The 14,011-nt window shown below is 58.6% G+C and overlaps 1 protein-coding gene across 1 annotated transcript in view; it reads right to left on the minus strand.

Annotated features, from left to right (window-relative positions):
* Nucleotides 1-8,449: 8,449 nt before the first annotated feature.
* The window catches only part of LOC137750466 (collagen alpha-1(I) chain-like), a 9,873-nt gene continuing 4,311 nt past the window's right edge, over nt 8,450-14,011 (minus strand). Inside the window, exons 6-11 of the mRNA XM_068524805.1 lie at nt 13,816-13,999; nt 13,492-13,619; nt 10,992-11,184; nt 10,772-10,810; nt 9,837-9,910; nt 8,450-9,112 (exon numbers count right to left, since the gene is read on the minus strand). Coding sequence (XP_068380906.1) covers nt 8,450-9,112; nt 9,837-9,910; nt 10,772-10,810; nt 10,992-11,184; nt 13,492-13,619; nt 13,816-13,999 — 1,281 coding nt within the window. The remainder of the gene's footprint in view (nt 9,113-9,836; nt 9,911-10,771; nt 10,811-10,991; nt 11,185-13,491; nt 13,620-13,815; nt 14,000-14,011) is intronic.

Below are 14,011 nucleotides of genomic sequence, written 5' to 3' on the forward strand. Positions count from 1 at the left end.
CTGGGGGATGAGCGAGTCTCCCCTGACCCCGGCCAGCCCCTTGTCACTGGGGCCTGGGGAGCCAGGGGGCGGAGGAAGGTGGTCCACAGCGTTCCCACGGTGGCCCCAGGCTGCTCTGAAGAGGAGCAAATCCATCTGCAGATGGGAGCCCCCGGGAGGGTCGCTCGGAGGGTGGGCCTGTTCTCCCATTGGGGCGAGGGCTTCCTCACGCGGCAGGAGCCCCATTTCAGCACCTGGAGCACCTAGCAACTTGCCCCTCTCGCTGCAGACTTGGAAGAAAATAAATTAAACACAACGAGATTGTTCTGAAGTGCTGTCCCCACAGTGTCATCGAGTTAAATGACAGACGTTTCACTCGGAAAATTGGCTCAACACCTGCACAGTAACTTTGTCTCGAATGATTCCAGCAGACGTGGGTGGAGGGGACTCAGGACATCTCGCTGGCCCCTCTGGTGACACAGACACAGTAGGAGGCTGAGGGCCAGGCAGGGCCTCCCGGCGTCCCCCATGTCAGTGGCTCTGGGAGCAGCTGAGGACCAGGTGCCCAGGGGCGCTGGCCAGGCAGGGAGAGGCTTCCCAGAACATGTAAGTGGTGATGGACATGGGCCCAGCCCAGTGGCAGGGGCTGGCCGAGGTCACCTTGAGCAGCCAGCCCCGAGGATGCCTGTCACAGAGCTCAGGATGTGCGGGAAGGCGGCTGAGCCAGGGCAGCCAGAGGCCAGGGGTCCAGCCAGGCTGACCTGCACAAATGGATGCCCTTCCTTCGGACCTTGGTGTCCTCATCTGTAAGATGGGCTTGTCAGGCAACCTCAGGTGTGGAATGCTGGCCGTGTGTGGGCGCAGGGCTGGCCTGAACCCCGTGACAGATGCAATCATAGCAATAGGGACTGATAACGAAGACAGCGGTCCTGCCTGAGGGGATCAAGAGGGCTTCCTGGAAGAGAGGGCACTTGCATGGGGCCTTAGAGGATGAATAGGAGTTTGCCAGGCAGGCGGGGAAAGGAGGAAGAGCTTCCAAGGCAGCAAACGTGGCCTGAGGGGCGTGACTTAACATGGCCAGATGCCTGCCGGACAGGGGTGCAGAAGGGCCTCTGGAGCTCAGTGTGTAAAGGGGCCTTGAATGCTCAGTCCTTATCCTATAGTGATCAGGAACCCACGGATGGATTTTAGACAAAGGATTTTAAACCAAATCGGATCTACAACTCAGAAAGTTACAGGTGGGTTCTTTTTTGTTTTATTGTTCCATATTTGCACTTTCCAGATTTCTTATAATGCACACAGATAGATTTGTTTACTTATCAGAAAAAAACAAATGTGAGAAACGACTGGAGGGGAATGAAGGTGGAAATTATCCTCTGCGAGCGGCCTCCAAGTTCTAACCCTGAGTCCACTTCCCCGCCGCCCGCAGGAGCTGCCGCCTGCCCCGCCTCCCGCCGCCCTCCCAGCCGGTCCCGCAGGAGGAGGTGGGCTCTGGACCGATCTGTCCAGCTCCCCTGGGGCAGGGCTGGTGCCCCCGAGGCTGGCACGCTGCTGGGCACTCCCCCTTCCTTCCCACCGCCCGAAATGTCATGCAGCAAATAGCTCCCAGGTGTGAATTAAGCTTTCGGGGGGCGCCTGCCAGAAAGTCGACTTGGAGCCTAGAGATGTGAGTTTCTAGCCCCGATTTGCTCCCCAACCCACCTCCCGGCCTCAGTTTCCCCTTCCTTAAATGGAGAAGGCTGGCCTCAGTGACCTGGAAGACCCCCTTCCAGTCCCACTGGGAGACCCCCCTCCAATCACATGGGATTCTGTGACCCTGAGGAAGGCAGACTGACAGGGAGACACCCCTGGGTGCCCCGGGAAGTCGCACCTGAGTGCCTTTTAGATCACGGGGTGGGGGGATAGTTCTAGTGTCCCCTTCAAACTATGTATAGTAGCTCATGCTCGCCGAGGGCTAACCACGGGCCAGGAGCTGTCCATGCGCTTCTTAGCACTATCACACTTAACGCTCCACAAACCTACTGGGTCCTTCTATCCGCTCCATTTCACAGATGTGGAAACCCAGGCACAGAGAGGTTAAGCGATCTGCCTTAAGCCACACAGCTGGCAAGCAGCAAGCTGCTGCCTGCCCTCCACCCCTGGGCTCCCTGGGAGCTGCAAGGTGCTCCGTTAAACTTGGCAGTGGGTGGGGCCTCACGGGTGGGAACCGGGACCGGGGCAGCCACCCCTGAGGCCCGTCACCATCCAATCCTAACAGACTGGCCAGAAGACCTTGCAGCATCTCATCAGCCAACCAAGGGCTCCCACAAAACTCTGCCGAAACCCAAACCCTGACGATATTTGTAGAAATCATTTCCAAAGCAGCTGTTCAAATAAGGCGCCTTGTTAGTCAAGAAACAGGTGTGGTTGGGAAAAACACAACAGCTGGGTTCTTTTTCCTTTTTGTTCAGATTGGGGTCTTATTTTTCAAAGTAGACCGACAGCTCAAGTCCTTGACTGGGAGCTCCGCCCCGTCCTTCAATCCGGCACCTAATCCTCTAATGCCCTTTATCAAACACCCAGTCGCTTAAAGTGTTATTAAATGCCTTTTTTTGGATTATAATTTTTACTCTTGATTATATGATGACTATATAATCAAATATTCATTGGATAATGATGATTAAAATATATAATCCCCCCAAAGATGTTTAGAACAATTTAGGCTACCATTGACTTAATTAAGGGAGTGAGGGATTAGTGGCATGAAGGGGTAATTTTTTTAGAACTAATTTTGTGGTTCTTGTGGCTCTGAAACCGGAAGGAGAAGGGGACGGATGGGGAAGACAGAAGACAAGGGTACAGTGGTCACCTGCCCCTTGGAGGACCTCAGGCCTCGGGGGGCAGAACAGAGCTTGGGTCTCGCAGGTGCTGGGCAGGCTGGGCTCGGCCACGGAACGAGCGCTCGGGACACGGGATCAGAGCCGACAACAACGCAAACCTGGCGGTGCTGGTTAAATGGAAACTTCCAGCCCTGAGGAGGCGAGGAGGCGAGGAGGCCGCGGGGGCCCACTCCCCGTCCTCCTGCTGGCAGCCTGCTCAGACCAGAGCCTTCCCAGCAGGCCAGCTCCTTGCTTGTTGGGGAAGAGGGGGTGCAGGAGGCTTGACCAGGCTCGTCGCCTGAGTTTTAGCTTAGCGCACGCCCGTCTCCTGCGTCTTTCTAAACCAGAGGTGATACAGGCCGGTTCCAGCTGACGGGCTCACTAGCCTTGTCCCCACCCTGCGGGACAGGCCCCTGTCCCTGGCTCCTCAGATGGGGAAGCTGGAACAGAAATCAAAGGGACCCACTCAGAGTCACAGGGCAGGGAAAGGCCGACCCGGCTGCCCCAGAGGCTGCGTGGGACTGTTCCCACGAAGCCCTAGAAACCGCAGGTGAGGCTCAGGACGCTCCCTTCTGTGCCCCGGCTACACCCCTTCCGTTCCACCCCCTGCAGGCTAAGCCGGGCAGTCGCTGCCAATGCCTAAGCCCACCGCACGGTGAGATAAGTAGACATTTGCCCGAGAATTAAATGCTGCTCATTGACAGGCCGCAGAAATCCACCCGCCAACAGGCGCCAATGCCCAGTATGCTCCAGGGCAGGGATGAAGGAACGGGGAATCAGAATTGGGGCCAAATTCCATAATCCATATTTACATAAATCTGCAGCTAAAAGCTGGGAGCGGTCCTCCGTCTCACGTGCCAGCCTCCCTCTGCAGAAACCACGGCCAAGGCCACGCCAAGGCTCTCGTCCTGCCCCAAGCAACAGGAGCGTCTCCTGGATGGAGATGTCTTCGGGCTTCCTGACAGCCCAGCCCAGAGCCCTGCCCAGAGCCCCTGGGCCCCTCCCCAGGAAACACGGGGAGGGAGACCCCTCCTCTGTACTGGGCTGCTCAGTCCCAGGGCAGGCTAAGGGTTGCCCTGGCATTAGTATCCCGGGGGAACAGATTTGTCCCCAAGCCTTGGAGAGGCCCTGAGGGAGCAACTTCCCCAGTGAGGATGCTGAGCCGGGGGGATGTCAGAATCCCTGCCCCCAAGTCACCCAGGGCCCAGTGAGACTCACCATCACAGCTGCCAATAGTGGGCCCTTCCTTTACGTCAGGCCTGTGCCCACCCTGTACCATAAGGTGTATTAGTCTACTAGGGCTGCTGTGACAAATATCCCAGGCTGGGTGGGGCTTAAACAGCAGAAATGTATTCTATCTCAGTTCTAGAGGCCAGAAGCCCGAGATCAAAGTATTGGCAGGGCTGGTTCCTCCTGAGGTCTCGCTCCTTGGTGTGCAGACGGCCGTCTTCCCCCTGTGTCCTCATGTGGTCATCCCTCTGTGCGTGTCTGCGTCCTTATTTCCTCTTCTTACAAGGACGTCAGTCCTATCGGAGTAGGGCCCACCCTAGTGACCCCATCTTACCTTAGTCACCTCTTTAAAGACCCCACCTCCAAATTCAGTCACTTTCTGAGGTGCTGGGGGTTAGGGCTTCAACATGTGAGTTTTGAGGGGACAATTCAGGCCATAACATACGTTTTCGCCCTAAATCCTCACCACCCCAGGAGGAATCCGAGAGGTTAATCTGCCCAAGGAAGCCAGGCTGGGGCCTACCCATGCTGCTCAGCCCCCACCTCTTGGCTTTCACAGGAGGCACCTAGTACCCAGCACGAGTCACAACCCAGAATCCGGCTCAGAGGGAGGTGACGTCGGGTGGTGGGAAGTCAAATCTGAGCCCCCTCCAGCTTTCTCCAGCAGGACTCAGCCCTGAGGGGCTCTGACGAGGCCGGGGAACAGAGGTGGGGACACCCCAGTGATTGGTGGGGACCTGAGGTTGCCCCCTTGCAGAGGAGGGGAGCGGACCTCCAGCTACTTCACAGATGGCTCCCACCACCATGGCTCCATACCCCCCCGCCCCTCCCCTCAGTGGGCCAGGCTACTGCCCAGAAAGCACTGAGCCCCATCTGAGTTCTGCTAACCTCTGAGCTGCCGCTGCCCGCTGGGCAAAGCGACCCTGGGTGGCTGCCCTCGCCAGCCCCCTGAGCCACCGTGAGGACACCCTAGGATCTCACGCAGGGAGCAGGCAGGGCACTGGGCAGGGCCCCGCTTCTGGGACAGCTGAGGACAGGCCCTGAGAAGCGCTCAGCCGTGCACCCTTTGCCCGGGTGCCAAGGTTATGGCTCTGAGCAACCCGGCTGGCGCTCAGGTCCACCTCACACATTGTGTCCCCAGCTGGGCCGTCCAGCCCTGGGCTCCTGCCTGGCCCTCATCCTTCCCTGCGTTTGGCCCAGTGGGTGGTAAAGAGGTTTGAACCATTGGCCTCCCTCCCCCACCAGAGTTCCAGGAGGGCGGGGCCGTGTGCACAAAAGGTGTTTTCTTATTTCTTGTGTTCTTGACGCTCCGGCATCTGGGGCCTGACTGGGAAACACTGCCCATCCCAGAGCCAGAAAACGACCCTCCCCAGGGCCTCGCCTTTCAAAGGCAAGCCCAGCCATCCAGAGCCTGCACTCGCACCACCTCCCCTCCAGCTCGCAGGATTCCTCTGCCCCCGTCACCCAGGGCCGGTACAGACAGCTAGGGACAGCCCCGTAGCCCATAGTATTCAAAGTAGCCAGTCCTAAGCTTGCTCAAACTTGTCTACCCTATGTCGCCCATTCCTTCCCTGGGAAACCCCAATAAAGGCTCTGGGTCATGCTCTCCCCCCCACCCACCCCGCCGCCTACCACCCCTCCCTGGTGCTTCCCCACCTGGCCCTGCGTGGTGTGCCAGCCTCCTGTTTGTAGGGATCCATGTATAAACTTCTCTCATGACAGTCCTTTCTGTGTCGCAACGTCTTAGCATTCCTAACTAAATCCTGGGTACATTTTAAAAAATATTTATCTATCTATTTATTTATTTATTTGGCTGCACCGGGTCTTTGTTGGGGCATGCGGGATCTTCAGTTGCAGCATGTGAACTCTTCATTGCAGCATGCGGGACCTAGTTCCCTGACCAGGGATCGAACCCCGGCCCCCTGCACTGGGAGCATGGAGTCTGAGCCACTGGACCACTAGGGAAGTACCCCGGGTACATATTAACACTCCTCTCTGACCAGTTCTCAGTGACTCCTGGAGTCTGAAGATGGTTGCGGTGTGGGCCTCCGGGCACAAAAGCATGGGTGGATAGAATGGAATCGACTGGAGAAGGAGGACCTTCCACCCCTGAAACTCTAAGTGCATGATGAGTTAGCCTCTGCAAAGCTGGCTAAGATGTTCTCGCAGACAGGACAGCTTTGATAGCTGGAATTGACTCTCAGAACCGCAGACGCACAACTAACAGAGATGAAGGGATTTGGGTGTCTGTGAACCAGCCAAGCCCCTCCCCCTGCCCCAGAGGCTCCGGGGACACGCCCCTCCAGGGACCCGCCCCCTCCCTGGTCACGCCCCTCCTGGGACTCGCCCTGCCTGTCTCAAGAGAGGAGGGTGGAGTTAAGGGCAGCGCATTCCAATCCAGGCCTTCTCACCCAAGGCTAGAAGCAGACCCCAGTATTACTGCCGTGCTCTCCCTCATTCCCTCCCCCCAAGTTCTAGTTAAAGCCTCGCTCCGTGGAAGCCCAGTTGCTCCAGTGAACCTGCAAGGACGCATAAGGACCCCTTAGGTTTGGTCATGCTCTTCCAAGGCTTCCTTTGGTCCCTCTACTCTCCCTGGGGCAGAGGAAGCGGAGGGGGGAGGCTAAGCACGTGCCCCCTCCTGCCTCAGGCCGGGCCTCGATCCTGCCGGGGTCCGCGGGTCTCAGTGGCCGCTGGTGTCCCAGCTGGTGTCCCCCAAGCCCAGCAGCAGCCCTTCTACCGTCACCAGTCCCCAGAGAGCAAAGGGCAAGGTCAAGACAGAGTCCTCTGGGGCGGGGGCAGCCTTCCCTTTGGCCCCGCCTTCCCGCCCCCAGTGAAGCGGCTGCTTCGGGCTTTTCCGGAGTGAGAAGGAATCCCAGACAGGCTGGACCGAGGCTCAGGGCCTGAGAGAGAGGCGGGAAGGAAGGGAGAGGGAGAGAGTAGAATCTGAGAGAAGAAGGGCCCCAGGAAGAGAGGACCGGGAGACGAGGTCAGGATCTGGGAAGCGCCTGCCCCGCGGTGCCCCGGCTCCAGAGACCCAGCAGCCCATCCTCCTCGACGCCTGCCCTACGCAGCCCAGCTCATCAGCAGGTCCTGTCTGCTCGGCCCCCCTCACACCTCCACCTGGGCGGCTGCCCTGGGACCAGGTAAGCAAAATCGGAGCCTGCGTTTGGAGGCTTGGTGGGGAGGCGGGTTGGGTGAGGGAGAGGCCTCAGCTGTCCTCCTTCAGAGTGTCCCAGCGCAGGCCCAGGCGGCCCTTGTACCGGCAGTGAAGCTGTCCTTGGTGTGGAGCCCGCAGGAAAGGGGCATGTCTTTGGGGCAGCTCCCTTCGGCCGGGGCCATGCTGCGCGAGGGCCTGGGCTGCGGGTCCCAGCAGTCGTGGGAGTTGGGGGGAGGGAGCACGTGCTGAAGGGCGGCGGGGACCCTACAACATCCTCCCTAGCCTTCGGCCAGTCTCTGAGATTCAAGTCAGATCAAGACCTCCCTTGTTTGGCCTCCCAGCCCGGGGGGCGGCGCCACCTGTCTCAGGCCACGCCCCCTCCCGGCCGCCTGCGCCCGCTCCCCCACCCCCCCATCCCCGCACTCTCGGCTGCGCCTCGAATTGCCCTGTGAAGTCGGCCTCCCTTTCCTCTCCTTAAAATGAAGACGGCGGCGGGGACACCTGCCCACAGCCAGTGAGGCCGAGGTGATGAACTGAGTCCCCAGCAGACGTCCCCTGCTGTCATCATCCCAGGCGCCATCCACTCCTTAGGGCCTGTCCGTCCACAGGGTTCCTGCCTGCCTGTCGCCCTAGAGCACCAGGTGGACAGAGTCAGGGACAGCCGTCCGGCACCCCTCAGCGCCTAACGCAGGGCCTGAACGTGGGGAGCCGAGGCTGCGGAGGAGGTAAAGGGAAGGCGCCGAAGGAAGAGCACCCAGGGCTCTTCTGGAAAGTTCCGGGACCTCGGTCGGTGCTGTCGTCCTGGCAGTGGGAGACTATTTCTCAGTCGCCCCCTCCTGGGGATGCCGCCAGAGGGAGAGGAAGTTGCCTGGCGCTGGAGTGGGGGGGGGGAGAGGCGGCTTTGAAAACCCTGCCAGTGCGTCGACGGCTCGGTGAGGGCAGTGTTGTAGTGACACGTTTTTTAAATTAAGTGAATAATTAAAAAGAAGTTGATTATCAATTAGCTAATTAAATAATCCATTTTACTTTCACAGTCCTGCTTTCCCCCTATTTTTCCTTCCTCACTTTTTTCTCCCCCCCCCCTTTTTTTTTCTTTTTTCTTTTCTCTTTTCTCTCTGTCTCCCTCTCTCTGTCTCAATTTTTTTTTTTTCTTTTTTGGTTAATCACTGTGGCCGCGGTAATGAGCCGCCTCGGGTTGCCAGGCAACCGGCTCCCAGTTAAACAGTCACAGCTGCCTCCTGTCCGCGCCCTGACGGCTGCGCGGGGGCGGGGACCCCGCTGCAGCCCCTTCTGTGCGGCGACCGGACTGACCCCCACCGTGGAGACGCCCGGGCAGCGCGGTGCACGTCGTCCCGGCCCGAGGGTCCCGCACATCTGCCCCATCGCCGCTCGCTGCCCCTCGCGCCCTGCCGGCGCCGTGCGCTCCCCCTGCGCCCCTTCCCGGCCGCTCGGCCCATCGCGGTCTCGGTGTTCGCAGCCTGGCGCGCATCTCCGCGCTGCGGGCCTCAGTTTCCCTGCCGCCCGCGGCCGCGAGGACCCGCGAGGAGCTCAGGCAGGGCTGTTGGCGCAGCAGGGAGGCCGCCGAGTCCGAGGTCTGCGCCACATCGACCTCCACGCCGGCACGCGGGACACGAAGGGCCTCCAGGGAACCGCCTGGGAGAGGTCGGGCCGGAGCCCCGCCAGGGATAGTGAAGCAGGGCTGAGTGCCCTCTGCGACCGCCGTGTCGGAGGCCGGGGACAGCTGGCGGTCCGATCCCACTTGGCCACCGCCGCCTCCAGGTCCCATCCTCTCCAAAGACGCCCCCAGGCTCGGCCGGCCGGCCAACCCCGCACGAGTGCGTAACCCCGGGGCGCACACAGTCCCGGGTGGGCCCCCAACGATGCCCCCCTGCAACCCCCACCCTCAGCACGGCACCGGCTGCCCCCCTTGCCCGGAGATCTCTTGGGGGTCTCCCTCGTGTCCACCCGTCTTTCCAGCGGTCTGCCCGGCTCCTCGCTCGCACTCTCCACCCCACCCCCATCTCGTGTTGTTGTGTGTGTGTGTTTTCCTCTAATTCTCCGGAGTTACTCTTTTGTTGCCAATTGTTTCTATGCCCGGAGGCCACGCTGTAAATGAGATGTTACAGCTGCACGGAGCTAAGTAAACACCTTATAAATGAATAAATAAGTGAATAAATAACGAAATAGTCATCTCAGGGACCAGACCAGCTGTCAGGGCTCCGGCCGGGGTCTGTGTCCCTCCAGTGCCCAGGCCTGGAGGTTTAAGAGGTGGGTTGAGAGCCGATATGTCCCCCCTCCCCCCACCAGGCCCCCCTCAGTCAAGCGTCCCTCCTCAGCCCCCCTTCCCTCCATCTCCCAAATTTTCCTCCTGGCTCCACAGGATTTTTTTCCCAGGTGTTGTCTGGGGTTCATCACTTCCAGCCACCAATTTTCAAACAAAAACGGATTGTCGCTGTGACTCTCAACCCTGGGTTTGCCGCTGAATGAGCCTTCTCGGGTAGTGGATGGCGGCCCGGCTCTGGGTGGTCAGAGGAAGGCCCAGGCACTGTCCAGACACTGCCGTCAGGTGCCCGAACCGCCGTCCCAGGACGGGCTGGAGACCTGTGACAAACTGTCACGAAGGAGAAAACGCCATCCCGGGGGCAGCCAGAGCCCCCCACCTTCCAGCCCAGCTGCGGGCGCTGCGCTGGAGAAAACAGGCAGGCCTCAACCAGGGAGCCCGAATCTCAACTCAGCGGAAAGAGGCTGAACTTTGCAATTATCACGGATAACAAGAACAAATGGAAAAGCACTCACTGAGTAACCGATATCAATTATGAAACCCGGCGTTAGAGTCTGGAATAAATGATAGGGGAATTGGCCTGAGAGAGAAGGGGAGCAGACATGTTATTATTTACGCCAGATTAAGAAAAGTATCCAATTTGCTGGCCATCTCCCTCCCTGTGGGAATTGGCATCAATTTTATTATTGTTCCTCCGATTTTAATATTCTCTAAATGAATTACTATTGAGCAAGGTAGTTAGTCAATAGTTTAATGCAATTAATTATCTTTAAATCGCTTTATCTTTTTTTATTTTTTTGAGAGTCTTAACTCTAGTGAGCAGTTGTTTACAGGAAACTCCACCGAGAGTGGGTTTTGCATGGTGTCCATCCCGGGGATCTCCATCCCTGGTGGAGATCCTGGCGAGAGGGTTTCCTGGTTCAGAAGCCGGGAGGCCTTGGATCCCAAATCCACGAAAATCAAAATCCGAGGTGTGGGTCCTGCGTGGAGACCCTCTACCACAGTTCAATGCCTGCAGGAGGCCAAGCAGGTCCCCAGGGCCGGCTGGACGTGGGGTGGAGCCTGGGCACCTCCCACCAGAGCCCCTGTTTTGTTTTACTTGTTTGTTTTTAGTTTAAGTGGATCAGGAAAAAAAAGAAAAGAAACTTACAGGCCTCTCTCACTAGCGGTTCTTTCCTGGACTCTGCCCTGGTGGGGTGGAGGCCAGCCCCTAGGTGTGGCAGTCAGAAAGCTAAGCTGGGCCTTTGCAGTCACACCAGCACCTACCTCCCTTCCCCTCTTCCAAGAGCGGCCCTGGGCAACAGCCTGGGGAGACAGAAGACTGTAAGGGGGGAGCAGTGGGGAATCTGATGCGATTTCCAGGTTCCTAGAGCCCAGCTTCTTTCTTGTTCATGGACTTGGGGAAGGCCTCACCTCTCCTCACTCCACACACCCCCTAAAGTATCCTCAGACTAGTGTGGCCCCTACAGACCTCCCTGGGGCTCACTTGGGTTCCCCCTGACCCCCGCCACTGCTGGCAGCTCCCAGCATCTGGGGATGGCAGCTTGGGCAGCTGTGTACGGCCAGGGCAGGTGGGCAGCTCCAGAACTCAGGGCCAGGGCCCTTTTCTTGTTCCCAGCTGCCTGTTCTTCTCTACTGCACTGGTTAGAAGCCAGAGGGGGCAGTGGTCTCAGCTCAAACTGAGGGCCGAAAATTGTCCAGAAGAAGCCCTCTTCCAGAGCCTTCCCCAGCCATGACCACGAGCACCGAGCACCGAGCACCAGAAAACAAAGTTGTCTGCTGGGAGGTCTGGCCGAAGGTACACTCACTGGAAGGAGAGGAGAGGAAAGGGAGAGGCAAACTTTGTTTCCAGCAGGTCGGAGTAACTTCTCCAGGAGATCAGTGCACCGAACAGCATGTGTGGGGTGGGGGCAGAGTCCTGCAGGTGGGCAGGTTACAGGTAAGAGACCACCTTGTAAATAGTCACTCCCTAGGCCAGGCTTCGAGCTGCTGAGTAATAAAGAATGCTAATGAACAGTGCAGAAGCAGCCTGGGACAACGTGCAGTGCACTGGACGGTCCCATCCAAGACACCTTTGCTGCGGGGGGCAGGCAGGTGGTAAAGGGACACCACTGAGTGACCTGGACACCAGCGGGCTCCAGGACACCAAGACAGTCCCTGAGAATTATCCTCTTCCTACCACGGTGGCACCCATCAGCCTCCAAAAGAAACACTGGGGCTTCTCACCAGTCAGCGAAAACTGAATTCCCCCGAAACAGCACGGAGGACAGGACCTGGTATTTCATAGCGTTTTAAAAGTAATATTCCGTTCGTCGGTGCCGTGAAATAGGGCACCAGGAGCGCTACAAGAAATAAAAAGAGTAATTTCTCAGGGGAGAGGCTGCCTGTTTCCAATTCAGGGCCCGGATGGCTGGAACCTGGACACTTTGGACAGACCAGGGTGGCTCATCCTCGAGGCCAGAGGCCCAGCCCCTCCCGCCCGCCAGCACACACATCTGGAATTGGCATCAGGGGTGCTGCACTCTCAGGAAGTTCTCACACTTCACGACTCATTAAACTCGGGGCTTGGATTCCTCGGGAAAAGGGGATGTGGGCAGGCAGGAGTTATGGGGGGGGGCGGGGGGGTGGTTTGGCATGGAGGGTTGGAGCCTCAGCCCAGCTCCTCTGGCCCGGAAGGAGGGGGCTGGGCGTGATCTCAGGGGAGCCCCCTCCCCAAGGCTTGGGAACTTGCTGGGTGCCCACCTCAGCAGGGCAGACCTGAAAGCACTTTGGCTGCAGTGGGTGAGGGGAGAGGGACTTGGGAAGGCAGGAACCGCCTCCCATACAGGAAAGCCCCGGTGTCCAGTTGGGGAGGGAGGGTGGGTCCTTGGTGGAGTGGCCAGAGGAGGTAGGTGGGCTACCTCTTGAGGAGCACTCTGACCTCCAAGAGTGATTTTGCTTGGACCACGAAATGGGGGGGGGGGGTTGGTGCCCGCCCTGCAACTCGAGAGGCCTGGAGGTGCTGCTGGGCCCTGCTTGGCTGGGCCGTCCCTCAGGCAGGTCTCCTTCCGGGGGCCAGGGGGCCTCATGGCCTCTTCTCACACTTTCACATGATGGTGACTGATGCTGCCTTAATGTCTGAAGGGGATAATACTTGGGAGCTTAAAATTACAATTGCTTCTACTTAAATTTATTTGATGGCCGGAGCGTTCCCATTATATGTCCGTATATGGGTTTTCAATATCTTAAATGTTTAAAAAGGTTTTATTCTGTACTTACACTGAGTGAAATTAAAAAGAAACAGTAAAATGTTTGAAAATGAAGTGCATTATGTTTAATAAATTTAAAATGAACAAAGACTGCTATATTGCCAGCAATATCATTCCCTGCCCAGGGGCATTAATAAAGACTGGAGGTTTGGAAAAACAATATTTTCTATTAAAATTCTGCGCTGTGTTTCAATATTAAAAGGATATGTGATGAATTTCCAGTGTTACCCAGACGGGGTCAGAGATTAATTTCATTTCTTTCTGGTCAGCATTCTGTCGATAATTAATCAAAAGCAGAGTTTCTTAATGAAACACTTTTCATAAGGTGATAATTAGCAGGAAAGAGGCGGCCCGCAGACAGTCCCTCGAGCTGTCTAATAACCGGCAAGGCACGGGGCTGGGTCCTGGGGGCCGGGGGCGGGGGCCTCGGGGACATCGGCTCCCCAGGGAAGGGGCTGAGCGGTGGTGAGTCGAGTCCTTGCCCGGCCCAGCCCTGAGCTCGGGCGCTCTGCAGACCTGCCCAGGCCGCTAGAGGAGCTGGGAGGAGCGCGAGCCGCGAGGGCCTGCTCGGGTCCACCCCACCCCGGCCCGGCCCAGAGCGGACACCGAACGCTGTGTGACCTTAGGCAAGTCCCTTCCCCTCTCTGGGCCTCTGCGCTCCCTCCTATCGGAGAAGCAGCTCAAATCAGAACCATCCTGGCTCGGACGCAGAGTCCAGCCTTTGTCCTGGCCGGCTACCCTCTCCGCAGGACTCCGGGGGTAGGACCCAGGGGAGGCCACGGCCTCGCCAGGCTCCCGCTCACCCGGGCTCCGGTGCGCCCGGCTGCCAGCGCCACGCCACGCCTGCGGCCCCGCGGCCGCGGAGCCTGGAGGCCGCGCGGAGGGAGGGGGAGCGAGCCGGGGAGGGAGGGGAGGAGGAGGCGGGGGCGGAGGCGTCCGCAGACAGAGGGGGATTATTAGTGCATTATAAAATTACTAAAAATAAATGGAAAACAATTAAGGGGTTCAAGAGTAAATAAAGTTAATGAAACAAAATCAGCAGCAATTAGCGGTGGCGCCCACGCTCGCTCCCCCGCAGCCCGGCGCGTGGTTTGGAGCCCGGGGGCTCCGGGCGGCGAACAAAGGCCTCCCGGCCGGCCCGCCACGCGCGGCCCGTGGGGGCCCTGCCCCGCTCCTCGGCCAGAGCCGGAGGGCTGGACCAGGGCTGGACCCACAGGCGCCGGCGCTCCCGCACCCCAGGTGCGCCCTAACCCCGGGC

The sequence above is a fragment of the Eschrichtius robustus genome, chromosome 16, assembly GCF_028021215.1.
Source record: "Eschrichtius robustus isolate mEscRob2 chromosome 16, mEscRob2.pri, whole genome shotgun sequence".
NCBI classification, from domain to species: domain Eukaryota; kingdom Metazoa; phylum Chordata; class Mammalia; order Artiodactyla; family Eschrichtiidae; genus Eschrichtius; species Eschrichtius robustus.